General features: G+C 46.8%; 1 protein-coding gene across 1 annotated transcript; it reads right to left on the bottom strand.

The window, feature by feature from the left end:
* Positions 1-2,707: 2,707 nt before the first annotated feature.
* Positions 2,708-15,164, bottom strand: SMIM7 (small integral membrane protein 7). The gene is given in 5 exon segments (NM_001205376.2): positions 2,708-3,803; positions 10,173-10,263; positions 14,427-14,479; positions 14,971-15,012; positions 15,095-15,164. Coding segments are annotated over 5 exon segments (228 nt in total). The 5' UTR covers positions 15,121-15,164; the 3' UTR covers positions 2,708-3,787.
* Between the last annotated feature and the right edge of the window lie 796 nt (positions 15,165-15,960).

Here is a 15,960-nt window from a genome sequence, read left to right as displayed (position 1 = left end):
TCCAAAAACCCACTAGGGATGAGACACTGAGATGTCCACTGCTGTGTTATTTATAATACTCAAAAACTAAAGACAACTCAAGTCTCCATCAGCTGGGGACCAGTTAAATTAATTATGGTATGTCCACACAATGGCTTACTTACAATTAATAAGAATGGTATCATGGGGAAAAAAATGCAGAAATGTGGTCATATTATTAGGTGAGGAAAGCAGGCCAGAAGATACACAAATAACCATTTGTGTAGAGTAAAATGTATCCACCATACCCAATGCACATGTGTGGAAAAGGAGCCAGAAGAATGCATACCCAGAGAGATACTCCCTGGGGGAAAGTGATTATGGGTGATTTTTCCCCTTATAGCAAAGCTGTACTTCATAATTTTTCTACAATGAACGGGCATTGGGAGTAAGAAACTTTAAAAGAAAATAAAACAAACAGAAGCTACGGTGGTGGCACCTGACAAGGGAGCCCCCCTGGGTGCTCTGGGAATTAGCAGTGAGAGAAGCCAGCAGAGCCACAACAATGGTGCCCACAGTGGCGTTTATAACGGCGGACACAGCACAAGTTCAAAGTACATGTGAGAGGGCCAAGGTTAGAGAGATTTATTGAAGCTCCACGGGAATTAAAAATGAGAACAATGAGACCTCTCTGGCAGCCCAGAAAATATGAAGGAAATGATGCTGAAATGAAAACAGCAGAGGCTCAGAGATACAGAAAACAGAATTATGGTTACCAAGGGGGAAAAGAATTAATTAGGAGTTTGGGATTAACAGATACATACTACTATATACAAAAGAGATAAATAACAAGGCCCTACTGTATAGCACAGAGAACAACATAATGGAAAAGAATCAGAAAAAGAATGTATAGATATGTATACAACTGAATCACCTTGCTATCTACCTGTAACATTATAAATCAACTGTACTTAAAACAGCAGAACCCAAACTGCCTTATCCACTGTAGAAACTACCAATATGTATAAGGAAAATGCTAGAAAAGGAATGGGAAGACATAAAAGGTCTTCCATGCTGGACGTTGTTCCCAATTGTTTGAAATCATGTGGGTGCTCTTTTCACAGTCTGTGTGGGGCTGTCTGAACGAGACAAGAAGGGGGAAACTCAGGCGGCGAGGGCACATGCGTGCTGAATGCCGACCGTGCCACCAGCCCAGCACTTGGCCCGCCTTCAGGTCGACCGCACCTGACAGCTAACCCGAGAGCACACCGCATGGCTTGGGGGACCCGCGTTCCCCAACTAGGGATTGAACCTCGGGGCACAGTGGTCAAAGTGCTGAAAGTGGTCAAAGTGGTGAAATCTTAACCACTAGACCGCCAAGAAACTTCTCCCCCTTTTTTCTTCCCCCAAAGCCCGTTTTCAAGATGTGAAAACTCTTTAAAATGGCTTAAGGGAAGGCTTACAGGCAAGAAGCAATCAGTCAAGGAAGAAGGAGCTTCCAGGGAAGCTTTCATGGAAGAAGCAATCAGTCAAGGTCCCGTTAGCAAGACACAGAGATTGGATTTGAACCCACATCTTCAGACTCAGAACACCAGCACTTGCATGATGTAGGGTCCTATGCATCCTAAACTCAAACTCAGGTAACCTTTGGTGCTAACCTGGGTTCCTGAAAAGCTTCCTGAAGATACAGATCCACGAGTTGCCACTTTAAAAATGTGTAACAGCCTTTGATGTGCGTCCCCCAAAGCTCCATTGCTCATAAGAACTGAACAGTGAGATAATAGTTCTCCAGAGAAAAATACAACTATTGAAGCAAAATCTCAATGACAGCATTCTCTTCTCTGAGTTCGATTCATCTCCACGATGCACAAATGCCTCGCTTCATTGAAACCTCAGCATCGGGTCTGAATAAGGCGAAGAGGTTTCCTCGCACCATTCATATGGCTTGAGGACTGACCAGCCAAGATCTTGGCACGTCTGTTCCTGCTGACGAGAATACCAGCCTGGGTGAAGCTCAATTCAGCAGCCCCATTCCCCGCAACTTACAAACCATGGGATGATGCTCAGCCTGGATTTGATCAGGGAATAAATGACAGAAGCAATGAAGTATTGAAAGTGAAAGTGAAAGTGAAGTCGCTCAGTCGTGTCCAACTCTTTGCGATGCCATGGACTGTAGCCTACCAGGCTCCTCCCTCCGTGGGATTCTCCAGGCAAGAGTACTGGAGTGGGTTGCCATTTCCTTTTCCAAATGAAGTCTTGGGATGGCCAAAAATGAAGTCTTGGGATGGCCAAAAAGTTTGTTTGGGTTTTTCTGTAAGATGTTATGGAGAAACCTGAAAGAAACGTTTGGCCAACCCAACAGAATGAATTAGCTAAGCAACAGAATAAGTGATTGCGACCTGGCCTAGCAAAACCCCTCCATCATCTCTCACTCATTCTACTCTTCCAGGTGCAGCCCATCAAAATCTTAATCGCCCAATTCTTGCCCAACATATACTGAACAAAATCTGAAAAGGAATATCTAACGATGCTTCTCTAACTTTTTGAAAGCCTCCATAATAAAACAAACCATAGGTGTTTCCCAACAACTCAAACTGAAAGTCAACTTCTATAGTAGAAATTAATACAACGTTTTAAATCAACTCTACTTCAATAAAATAATTTTTAAACAACCCAGTGACAGTGACAAAAAAATAATGAGTAAAATACAAAAGTCAACTTCTTGGTTAAAAAAATGTATAAACAAAAGGCCCTTTTTAGAAATGAGCTTTATTTTCAATCCTACTTAGTTCTAAAAGCCTGCATATTTATTTTTTCCTCCCACCAGGTTACCTAGAAGCTTGGATTTCACACATCACAACAAATAAATCAAACACCTGCAGGATCCAGGTGCTGACCACCAGACAGCCATGTTGATGATAAAATTCGGACTCGAATTCAAAGAAGCTTCTGTGCAAAATGCTGTATTTCCTCAAATGAGGCTTATAGTTTGTCAATCTTGATATCATCCACTTAAAAAGCAGACCCCCGAAACCAAGCTTTCAGAACTGGATCCCAGTACCACCACATAAATCACTCTCATTCTAAAAACTCTACAATTAATGGTCCCCAAAAGTTACTTTAATAGAGGGCTTCCAGGCAAGGGAAAGTTTCTCATAAAACCCCCATCCACCCTGCCAACTGCTCTGCACCTCTCTTCCATGGGAACCAATAATACTTCACCCTTGAAGTCCTGGGGCAACCTTAGTGGTACCATGTGGCTGAGTACGTCGAGCACAAACCATTGTGATGGGGAAGGAATCTGGACACTGACCTAGCAACAATGAACTTGCTCAGTCATCACAAACACAGTCCAATAAGAGGCTGCATCAAACCGAAAAGCGAACCTTTCTGCTTCAGATCCCTGGTAAGAAAGATTTTTACAAATCCGTATAACTCGAACCAAAAAAGGATGGTTATTGAAAATAAACCAAGAAAGACACAGAAACAGGTTTCCAGGGAAAGCCTGGTAGAAGAGAGATTCTGCTCTGATTAAATAGGTTCTTTTATCTTTGGGGAATGCAACATTATCCCAGCCCTTTACATACACTCTCCTCAGACTCCTTAAGTAGACAGCATTTCAAGGCAGCGATCAAAGAAAACATCTTTGTAAAGAAAACAGCGATGTGGCTGGGAAACCATGAGCATCTTGGCGAACATCTTTTCCACCCACCACAAGCTTGGACTTTCTGGGAAGGTCAGTCGGTTTCTGGTCAGAAACATTCTTGAAGTCGTCAGGAACGGAGCAAGAGAGACTCAGAAGGTGTGTTCTCGGTTCTGCATCTGGAGCTCAGGAACCAAACAGCCTGGAAAAATTAGAGGGCAAACCTCCATGAGGATGGGAAGCTGTAGGCCTGAAAACGCTGTCAGGAAATATTTTCCGGTTACCATTACTATGGGCTTCCCAGGTGGCACCAGTAGTAAAGAACCCAGCTGCCAATGCAGGAGACTCAGAGAGGCAGGTTCAATCCCTGGGTTAGGAAGATCCCCTGGAGTAGGAAACAGCAACCTACTTCAGTACTCTGGCCTGGAAAATTCCATGGACAGAGGAGCCTGATGGGCTACAGTCCATGGGACCGCAGAGTCAGAAACACACTAAGATTATTTTATACCATTTTCTGATTTTACAAGTAACTCTATTACACAACAATGTAAACACACTTAACACTCAACTGTACACTTTAAAAAAAGTAACTCTTCCAAAAAGTACCTACATTTTATTTGAGCTCATGCTCTATCACTGCAAGTCAGTGGTGACTTTCATAAATGAAAAAGACCTTTGAGTAAACAAGTATTAGAGAACTGTTAACTGAAAAACTCTGGAACAAGAGAGGCCTAGAAACTGTATAAATGTTCATGAAGTTTGGGAATGGGTATATAGGTTATGATACAGACCTACAGGGGAAAACTACAGAGTTGTTAAAAATATACACAGCTGACTCTTGAACAACACAGGTTTGAACATGTACCAGACCACTTATACGTGGGTTTTTTTTTTTTCCAATAGTTTCAATAGTTTTTTTCAATATTGTTTTTTTTCCAATAGTAAATTCTGCAGTACTCCAGGATCTAAGGTTTGGTTGACTGGATTTTTCAACAGGAAACCCTGCACTGCTACATGACCCAAAGCTGGTTGACTGGATTGTTTTCAACAGTAAGGACTGCAGTACCACACGATCCAAGGTTGGCTGACTGTGGATTTTTTTCAACTGTATTACTGCAGTACTACACAATCCAAGGTTGGCTGAACCTGTGGATGCAGGACTGCCGACATGGAGGGCCAACTGTAAAGTTACACTTGGATCTTCAACTTCGAGGACGGTCAACTCCCCTAACCCTTGTGCTGTCAATGAATAGTATAAGGGAATTCTCTGTATTATCTTTGCAACATTTCTATAAACCTAACTCTTTCCAAGATAAAATGGTTATTTGAAAAACTAACAACAGATGGGGAAGGAACAACTGAGTCACACCACATACAAATGAGACCAGCTGGATCCCCATTCCACACCATACACAAAAGTTAACTCAAAATGGATCACAGACCTAATTATTAAAACTATAAACGTTTACAAGAAACTTGTAGGTGAAAGTCCTTGTGACCTTGGGTTAAAAAGTGAAGTGAAAGTAGTATCTGACTCTTCTCGACTCACAGACTGTAGGCTCCTCTGACCCGCCTCTGTCCATGGAATTCTCCTGGCAAGAATACTGGAGTGGGTTGCCATTCCCTTCTCCAGGGGAATCTTCCCGACGCAGGGATCGAACCAGGTACCCCGCATTGAAGGTGGACTCTCTATTGTCTGAGCCACCAGGAAGCCCTGGATGAGGCAATGACTTCGAGGCTGTAACACAAAAAGTACAAGCGACAAAAGGAACAGACGCACTGCTGCTGCTGCTGAGTTGAGTCAGTCGTGTCCGACTCTGTGCGACCCCACAGACGGCAGCCCTCCAGGCTCCCCCGTCCCTGGGATTCTCCAGGCAAGAACACTGGAGTGGGGTGCCATTTCCTTCTCCAGTGCATGAAAGTAAAAAGTGAAAGTGAAGTCGCTCAGTCGTGTCTGACTCTTAGCGACCCCATGGACTGCAGCCCACCAGGCTCCTCCATCCATGGGATTTTCCAGGCAAGAGTACTGGAGTGGGGTGCCATTGCCTTCTCCGAACAGACACACTGGACTTCATCAAATTTGTAGAATTTTGCGCTTCAGATGACACCATCAAGAAACTGAAAAGACAATTCACCAAATGAGAGGAAATACTTTCAAATCATTTACCTGATAAGGGACTGGTATCTAGAACGTAAAAAGAACCCCTACAATTATAACTTTAGTAATAATCCAACTAAAAACTGGTAAAAGATCTAAACAGGCATTTCACCAAAGAAGATATACAAATGGCCAATGGTTCAATGTCATTAACTGTCAGGGAAATGTAAATCAACCTTCATATCCATTAGGAAGCCTATAATCAAAAAGATTGACAATAACAAGCATTAGCAAGGTCATGCAGAAATTGGAACCGTCAGACACTGCTAGTGGTAATGTAAATTGCTGAGCCACTTTGAAAAAGAGTCTGGCGGTTCCTCAAAAGGATAAATATAGTTACCATATGACCCAGCAATTCCACTCCTGGGTATATACCAGAGATTTGAAAACTTAAATCTGCATAAACACTGTACACAAATGTTTGTATCAGCATTATTCAAAATAGCCAAAAAGTGGCAACATCTCAAATATCCACCAACCGATGCACAAACTGCGGCATCTCAATACAATGGACTATTATTCAGTCACAGAAGGAAATGAAATAGTGACACACGCTACAACATGAAGAACGGAGAAGACGTTATGCTGAATGAAGGCAGCCAGACACAGACAGCCATAATGACCCCACCAGTGTGAAATATGCACGACAGGCAAATCCAGTAGAGACAGAAAGGAGATCAGTCGCTGCCTAAGGGTGGGAAAGGGAGGAATGGGAAGGAACTGCTTAATGGGCAGTGGGTTTCCCTTGTGGCGGGTGAAAACATTCTAGAATTAGAGGTTATGGTTGCACAACCATATGAGAGTACTACCAGATACTGAATTGTGAAGACTGACTTCCACTTTTTACTTAAAATCTTTTTCCATGGTTTGACACTTTCCTTTTCTCCCTATCTTCCCCTGCCCATAATTTTTTTACGAATATTTCAACATAAAGAAGAGTTAAAAGGACAGTTCAGCAAACACCCACAAACACACGACCTACATTCTGCAATTACACTTCACTTTACCATGTATCTATGCGTTTATCTACCCAATTATCCATCTACATAATTTTGGATATGTTTCAAAGTTGCAGATATCAGTGCCCTTGGTCTCTAAACATTCAGACACCTTTCTCCCTGTGAAGTGAAGTGAAGTGAAGTCACTCAGTCATGTCCGACTCTTTGTGACCCCATGGACTGTAGCCTACCAGAGCTCCTCCATCCATGGGATTTCCAGGCAAGAGTACTGGAGTGGGGTGCCATCGCCTTCTCCACTTCTCCCTATATTTCAAGCTTTTTGTTGTTGTCGTTCAGTCACTATGTCATGTCTGACTCTTTGTGACCCCATGGACTGCAGCACGTCAGGTTTCCCTGACCTTCACTATCTCCTGGAGTTAGTGCAAACTCATGTCCATTGGGAAAAGGCAATGGCACCCCACTCCAGTACTCTTGCCTGGAAAATCCCATGGGCGAAGGAGCCTGGTAGGCTGCAGTCCATGGGGTTGCTAAGAGTCGGACACGACTGAGCGACTTTTCACTTTTCACTTTCATGTATTGCAGAAGGAAATGGCAACCGGCTCCAGTGTTCTTGCCTTGTGGGCTGCCGTCTATGGGGTTGCAGAGTCGGACACGACTGAAGCGACACAGCGGCGGCGGCAGCAGCATGTCCACTGAGTCGATGATGCCATCCAACCATCTCATCCTCTGTCGCCCCGTTCGCCTCCTGCTCTCAATCTTTCCCAACATCAGGGTCTTTTCCAGTGAGTCAGCTTTGCGCATCAGGTGGCCAAAGTATTGGCGCTTCAGCTTCAGCATCAGTCCTTCCAATGAAAATTCAGGGTTGATTCAAACTTTTTAGGACTTTTAAAAAATTTCCAACTGAGCTCAGCTCCAACAATTACAAAAGTGAGTGTACAGAATACTGAACCATCCCCTTGGACCCGCTGACTTCCTCAGCAGTCACAGCACGGTTACCTCAGTGGACAGGCTGGACTAGATCCTTCCGATTCCTCACTGGCAGTTGCTTCCCCCACTCACTCATTCAGCATTTATTCAGCGTTACTGTGTGCAAGTCACAACGCCAGAGTGTGACGCTAGAATGTACCTACAGGTGATATCCCACCTTCTTTACTTTCTAAACATTTTCCTGGGTGTGCGTGTGGGTGGCAGTGGGGAGGCAGAATTCCCTGACAGTCCAGTGGTTAGGACTCTGCACTCTCACTGCCGAGGGCCCAGGTTCTATTCTTGGTTGGGGAACTAAGATCCCACAAACCATGGAGCATGACCAAAAAGAAAAAAGAAAATTCTTTGTAGACATGTTATCAATGATGGTGTCATCACCATCGGTCATATGAGTATCTTTTGAGCTACCTGACTCTTCTCCTATTCTTGGAGATTTAGGTGATTTCCACTTTTCAACATCCTGGAAAAGCTGGTCGCTACCTCCCTGACAGAGCCCTTTCTGGAGAGAAGCTTCCCTCACTCAGAGCACAGGCTGAAAAGAGTTGGCCTAGGTCAGGGATCTATAAAAAGCCACAATCAAAATCAGGATCCTGGGCTACTGGCTAAGCTAGCCTTGGGCTGAGCTGAGAGGTTACGAAGCCTAAGGCTACCATCCTGATGGTCACAAGCCAGCAGGCAAGTAGTGAAGAAAGCTGGTCAGGTAGGAAAGGACGATGAAGCCGATGGACAGAGAAAATGATGAGAACATAATGAGCTCTCTTCTGCCCCAGAACCTTCACATGCTACTTCCTGCACTACTGTGCCTCTCTCCAGCTCTGTAAATGGCAGATTTCCTCTCGTTCTTTAGGTCTTGATTTCAACGGCATCTTCTTAGCCTCTCCCTGACCATCCTAAACCAGGAGCCTCCCCCTTCAATTCTCCACCTCGTAATTGATTTTTTTCCTATTTTCTTGCTATGCCCCTTTTATTCTGTGCATTCGCTGAAAAGAAAAATGTTAGTCGCTCAGTTGTGTCTCACTCTTTGCGACCCCACGGGCTGTAGGCCGCCAGGCTCCTCCATCTGTGGGACTTTTCAGCACGAATACTGGAGTGGGTAGCCATTTCCTTCTCCAGTGGATCTTCCTGATCCACAGTTTGAACCTGGATCTCCTGCATTGCAGGCAGATTCTTAACCATTTGAGCGACCAGTGCGTTCACTGAAGGCAGGGACTGTGGCTGATTCGGTCTCAACTGTAACCCTGGAGCACAGCCCTCAACAGACACTTGTGAATAAATACTAATAAATGAATGAAGGAGGAGCTCCCCAACACTTCTACTTTCTGTGAGGACTTAGTTATACTTCCTACACTCCTGCAAATTCCTTGATCTCTTCATGAGCCCTCTTTGTACCCAGGTAGGCCTCATCCAAACTCCCCAAAAGGGTCTTTCCAAGCATATTTTTGGGCTTCTCTGGTGGCTCAGACACTAGAGAATATGCCTGCAATGCAAGAGACCCGGATTTGATCCCTGGGTCGGGAAGATCCCCTGGAAAAGGGCACTGCAACTCACTCCAGTGTTCTTATCTGGAGAATTCCATGGACAGAAGAACCTAGCAGGCTACAGTCCATGGAGTTGCAGAGAGTCAAGACACAAGTGAGCAATTAATACTTGTCAGGCATACTTTACAGTCCTCTTTCTGGCCTCTAAAATACTTTCTAATGCCACAGAAACCCCTGCTCACCTGACCTCCTACACCCTGGAATCATCCCCTTAAACAGCTACTTGGTTGACACAAGGACCACCCAGCAACCGCAAATTCAGCATCTCAATGACTCAAGACAGCCAACTTTTCACTCTCTTCCTCTTTAGAGAAAGGACACGGGGTGGGCCCAGCATGCCCCAGAACCCCTGATTCTCTTGTTTGTTTTTTTTTTTCCCCTGAGTCTCATAATTCATTAACAGCAGTATTGGAATTATGGCCCTGACACTGACAGGAAAACCAATCCAACTGGATATTTTTCACCTAATGAGAAAAATATAAATAGGCATAAAAAACAGAAATAAATTCTGAATACACTTCTGCTGGCTTCCAGCAGGGTGGGAGCAAAACCCAGCAGCACACTGGTCTCTCAAGCCATATTTTCCACTTTGACCAACGCCAAGCATAGGCTAAGCACAACAGAGCTGGCAAGAGGTGACGGAGCCACAGGCTCCAGGGAAGGCATCTCTTGGCAGCTCCCGCCAAGGCCCCGGGCATAGCCAGGACTTGAAGAACGCCATATTCTAATCAAAGCTTCAGCCTGGACTGCAGGGACATAGTTTAACTCGTGTAGACCCCAGTTCCCTCTCGAGCATAGAGAGTTACTTTGAAAGCACAAAGTATGACACAGAAGTGCAGACTGGGAGGACAGAGAACGACCATCAACGGGATCATTCTAGAGAACGACACTGAGAACAATAATGACAGAAGAGACAGGCGGGCTGGACTTACACGATCATGCAGAACATCATGAAGACATTCCACAGGGCGATGAAGATTCGAAAGTATCTGAGGCTCAGCAGGAACTCCCGGATGTTGTCACCTGGGAAGTCAGAAAGCATTTTCACAAGCAGTGCTAACACTTCTGTTTTCACCACTGCAGTGTACTTCTGGGGTCCCTGCCCGCCCCGCACCCACTGCCCCCGTATTCCAGCAGCAGCATGGCTTTTCCTTTGGGCCACCTCTGTTCCCCAACCCTGAGCATGCAGGCTATAGATGCCACTGACCAATCCCCAGAGAGGACCAAGCCCCCAGCCTCTGAGTGGCTCAGGGAAGAGCACGTGACCCAAATCTGTCCAGTGAGAGGTGGCCCTGGGACTTTGGCCCCAACTACTGGGAAAGAGGCATCTGCTTTCTGCCAGGGTTGCTGGGCTGTGAAGATGGAAGCCCAATTCTCTAAGGCAAGGGTTGGAAAACCATGGCTGGTCCACAGGCCAAAACTGGCCTCTGCTACCTACTTCTGTATAGCCCATGAGTGAAGAAATTTTTTTTTTTAATAATTAAAAAAAAAAAAATCAACAAAGCGTTTAGTGAGACACAAGAAATTACATGAAATTCAAATTTTAATGTCTGTAAATAAAACTTTATTAAAATACAGCCATGCCTATTTATTTACATATTGTCCACGGCAGCTTCCAAATCACAGAGGTGAAGTGTTGCACCAGAGACTGATGGCCCACAAAGCCTCAACTGTTCATGATCTGGCCCTCCACAGAAAAAATGTGGGTCAAGGGTCATCTTTATCAGCACAAGCCAGCCTGAGAGTAAAACCAACCCAGGAGGAATAAGAGCTGGGGAGGGTCACGTGCTACAGGTCTGGTGTAAGCCCTGAATACACATGTGTCTGAAGACCATGCTACCCTTGGATGTTTCAATTCGATTTACACATTTTGAGCTGGTTTCCAGGATTTACAACTGAAGTGATAGTGTTAGTTGCTCAGTCACGTCCAACTGTTTGTGACTCCATGGACCGTAGCCTGCCAGGCTCCTCTGTCCATAGAATTCACTAGGCAAGAATACTGGAGTGGGTAGCCAGTCCCTTCTCCAGGGGATCTTCCCGACCCAGGGATTGAAGCCTGGTCTCCCGCATTGTAGATGGATTCTTTACTATCTGAGCCACCAGGGAAACCCCTTACAACTGAAAAAGCATAGTAATTCAGGCAAGTAAAACGACAGTTCTGCTTTGGTGACGACTTACTCTAGTATACACTGATGCCAAGGAATAGAAACCACTCCAAGGAGAGGGAATTTGGTACATGAAGACTCCAGAGGGACTTCCCTGGCAGTCCAGGGATTAAGAATCTGCCTTCCAATACAGGAGATGCAGCTTAGATCCCTGGTTGGGGCAAGAAGATCCCACATGCCTCAGGGCAACAGAGGCCGTGTGCTGCAACTACTGAGCCCATACAGCACACTAGAGAGAAGGCCTGTGCACAACGAAAGATCCCACATGCCACAGTGAAGACCTTGTGTGCCACAGCTAAGATCTGACACAACTACAAAACATAAATATTAGGGGAAAAAAAAGATTCCAGAGATCTGGATTCCAGAACCTTCCTCTGGGGTTTTGAGTTGATTACCCAGCCTCTTAAGGCCTCCAGAATGAGATGAACGGATCCAGATGAGGTGCTCCACAAGGGTGGCACCCCAAGTGCCATCCATAGATCAGGGCTGTCTGGGAAGTATGGAATACCAGGCAGGAGCTTGGAAACTTTCAGAGCAACCCAACATGATGGCCACTTGGTGCTGCTGCACCATCCAAGCACAGCAGCAGCACAAGGGCTTGCTCAACATAGTTTAGACAAGTCCAGCACCGTCCAAAGGGGCTTCCCTGGTGGCTCAGTGGTAAAGGACCTACCTGCAATGCAGGAGCCGCAGGAGACGTAGGTTTGATCCCTGGGTGGGGAAGATCCCCTGGAGGAGGGCATGGCAACTCATTCCAGTATCCTTGCCTGGAAAATCCCATGAACAGAGGAGCCTGGTGGGTTGCAGTCCATGGGGTTGCAAAGAGTCGGACCCAACTGAGTGACTAAACAACAGTGTTGTCCAAGTCATGGGGTTAGTGACACGAAACACACCCTCCATAGTGTTGGCCCAGCACGGACTGCAAATGTCAGAGACAGGTCTATCCCCAGGATGTCTGCAAGGCAATGCTTGGTGAGGCCCTTCTCTGAGCCCAGGATCATAAAAATGGCCTCTCTCCCTCTCAACAAAGGCTGATTAAAGGCTACTAGTCTAGGGAGTACAGGGAGGAATGAGACGGGTATCCCCGCCCCAAGGAGCTCACAGGGAGGACAAATACTAAACAAGTAACCACATAACTGATAATTCACTATGAGTGCCGTGGAGCTATAATGGGGTTCCCAACCTGGCATGCGTCAGGAGGGGGGTGGGGTCAGAAGTCTCACCGAGAAAGTGTAGAGGCTCGGATGTTAAATATGGGCAGAAGTTTGCTGCCCTTCCGCATAGGTGACTTGGGCCTATGTGTGCCCCAGTTTCTTCCAGTGTAAATAGGGGTGATGCAGGACTGGGAAGTCCGGTGCACAGTGCCCATTATATAGCATGCTCTGATACATGCAGTCACTATGATATCAGGGGTCAACCAAGCAGACGATGGAGAGAGAGGAGCATTCTCTGTGGGGGCAACAGCCCACACAGAGTCCTAGCTTGAAGGAGCCTTGCAAGAAGCCCCCAGTCAGAGGAAAGTCGCTGTTCTAACCATCCTTGTCATCAATGCTCCTGCTACCTCTAAGCTAGAATAGTGCCTTCCACGTAGTGGCGAGCAACGTACACAACTGCTGAATGAATGATGCATGTATGAATGACTGAACAGACGGACGGTCTAGTGACTGAGGGGACAATCTCTGGAGACAGAAAAACCCAGGCTCAAATCCTCATGCTGTCACTGATTTGCTGGGTAGCCACAAAAAAGTTGAGCTACACTTCTGAGCCTCAGTTTCCTCATCTGTAACACAGGAAATGCTCCTTACCTTTTAGAAACAGAGGTGGAATGAAATACCTGTAGGAAGAACCTAATAAGGCGGCCACCACCAGGCAAGCCCCCGATAAAGGAGAGCTGTCAGACTGTCTGTTCAGATTCACAGCTCCTCAGGGTTCCTGCTGTCCCCATGCAATGCTCCATCATAGCACCCATGACCTTGGCACCACACAAGGAAGCTGGAGCAGCAACCCCATTGCTATCCTACATCTTCTCCTTTACTGTCTGTTCTTTGTTGAGGAACTGTTTGTCCCACTCTGTGTGACCACAACCCAAAGGCAGGAATTACCTCTGTCTTGTTCCCTGCTGTGTTCCCAGCATCCAGCACAGTAGCTAGTATATAAGAGGAGCTCAATAAATGCTAGGTGGATGAATGGATGAATGGATATAACAGTCAGGTACAGGTCCCATTAGACTCCAAAGTTATACGAGTCAATTTAGCTGCAAGTATACATTCGAGGGCCACCAGGGGCCAGGTGGGTAAAATGCTATAAAGATAAGGGGCGGAGGCTGGGATAAGCTAGAGTCCACAGGCCCCACTTCGATGGGGTCCTGCTTCTCAACTCCCATTCAACAGATGCCAAAAGGTCTCTTGATCTCCAAGTAGTAGAATGTTCTGATTTACATTTGAATTTTTATATGATATCTCCTGGCTTATTTGAAAGCTAATCTACTAGAAAATTAATCTAGTTGAAAATTAAACAGGTCTACAGCATTCTGAACCCACTCCAATATTCTTGCCTGGAGAATCCCACAAAAAGAGAAGTCTGTGGGGGCCCTGTGGGGGCTCTGGTTCATGAGGTTGCAAAGAGCTGAACACAGCTGAACGACTGAACAATAACAACAGCATTCTGAAGGTAATACTTATTTGTGAGGATATTCACTCATTCACACTGGAATGTTGGAACTTCAAGGACACAAGGAAGCCAAAACAAGCTGGAACCTCTTTTCTGGAGCTTAAGATCAAGTGTGAGAAGTAGATATTAGCCAGATGATAGCACAGACAGAAGAAAATTATAATTGTAAAAAGTGATATGAATGCTGATCTACGCAAGGAGGCCTGGTAAGAGAAACAAGTGGATGACAAAGATGGGTAGAAGGAACAGCACAAACTCAGGCCACCCCCCACCACACACACTTAAAACTGATGAGAAAAAACTGTCCTCTCCGAAATGTACCAATTTCAGAGTCCTGATAGGAGGCCTTACCTGTGCTGGGCTCCCTCGACTCCTCCCCAAAGCCCTGCGTGTCCTTCTTTTTCCTACAAAGAGAAGCAGACAGCGTCCACTTTCAATAGGACAGACACATCACTTGGTCCCCAGGCCCTGATCCCCAGCTCAGAGGAGAGTTCTAGCCCTACCGCTGGTCTACTGTGACTTCGAGCAGTTCAGTGATCCTCCCTGGACCACCACTTGCCCCGCCAATCATAGCTATGACTACAGCCATCGACGAGGTGGAGGTGGTGGTCCGAGGGTGCCAGATGTGGGGCTGAGGATACACGTTAGGGCTAAGAGATTCTCGGGGGATGGGCCTGAGGCTCTCATGGGTGCGAGCAGAGGGATACCGGGGGAACTGAGAGTCTGGATTTCAAGTTGCGGTGGCGCAGAGGATCATAGAAGACGGACCAGAACGGAGGCGGAACTAGAGGCCGGGACTTGGGGGCGGGGCCGGGGTCCTAGGGCAGGCTCACGCTTGCAGGGGCGGGGCTACAGTTCCCCCGGATGGAGCCACGGTCCAACGCGGCCTACTCACAGCTTAAAGTTGAGCACCGCCCCGGCGTTCATCAGCAGCGTCCTGCAGAGGAAGAATACGGTTACTTATACCGCCCCCCACCGTAAAGGGCCCTCATGTCCCATCCTCTGGTCCCCCTAATTACCCAAACAGCAGGATGTCCCCGATCATCGTTACGGCCGGAGCGTCCGTCAGAACAGGAAGCGGAAACCTCGGGGAGGGAGGGGAGAGACACATGAGCCAGCCAATCTGGAAGCAGCTCTGGCGAGGGCTGAGCCAATCAAAGACCAAGACGGTCAGGGTCCCGCCTTCTACAGGCCAAGCCCCTTAAAGGAAGAGCCAGCGCCGCTCCTTGCTTGAAAAGTGTTAGTGAAAGTGTTAGTCGCTCAGTCGTGTCCCACTCTTTGCGACCCCATGGACTGTAACCCTTCAGGCTCCTCTGTCTATGGACTTCCCCAGGCAAGAATACTGGAATGGGTTGCCATTCCCTTCTTCCGGGAACCGTTCCGACCCAGGGCTCGAACCCACATCTCCCGCATTGCAGGCATATTCTTCACCATCTGAGCCCCCAGGCCTTGAACGTAACCAAGAAAGGGCGGGGCGAGAACCAGACGTCATCCAACGGGAAGGAAGCATATGAGGGCAGGATTGGGTCACGGATTGGAAGCCTACCGCCCATGTGTGAGTGACCAGCGCTCCACACCACTAGCGCAGCAGCTTTTCCTTCTGCTGGGCTAGGCTCTCAAAGGATGCGGCCTTTGGAAAAACGGGATTTTTTGATCATTAAACTGCATAAGGGAATGGATCCCGACGCAGTGGGCTCTCCCTGACATGTACATCCCGACTGTTGGGTTCCAAAAGGGCCTCCTCCTGGGCCCCACGGAAGGCAAGATCCCCACTAGCCGTGGGCACTATCGGGGGCGGGGGTTCCCACTGAGCGGTTCCCTCGGAGGACGTGATTCCTCGCGGGGGACAGAAGTTATGACTTAGAGCTGGGATCATGACAGATCG

Source organism: Bos taurus, chromosome 7, assembly GCF_002263795.3.
Source record: "Bos taurus isolate L1 Dominette 01449 registration number 42190680 breed Hereford chromosome 7, ARS-UCD2.0, whole genome shotgun sequence".
Classification (NCBI taxonomy): Eukaryota; Metazoa; Chordata; class Mammalia; order Artiodactyla; family Bovidae; genus Bos; species Bos taurus.
The sequence above is the reverse complement of the archived record's forward strand: the minus strand, read 5'-3'. Positions and strand labels throughout refer to the sequence as shown.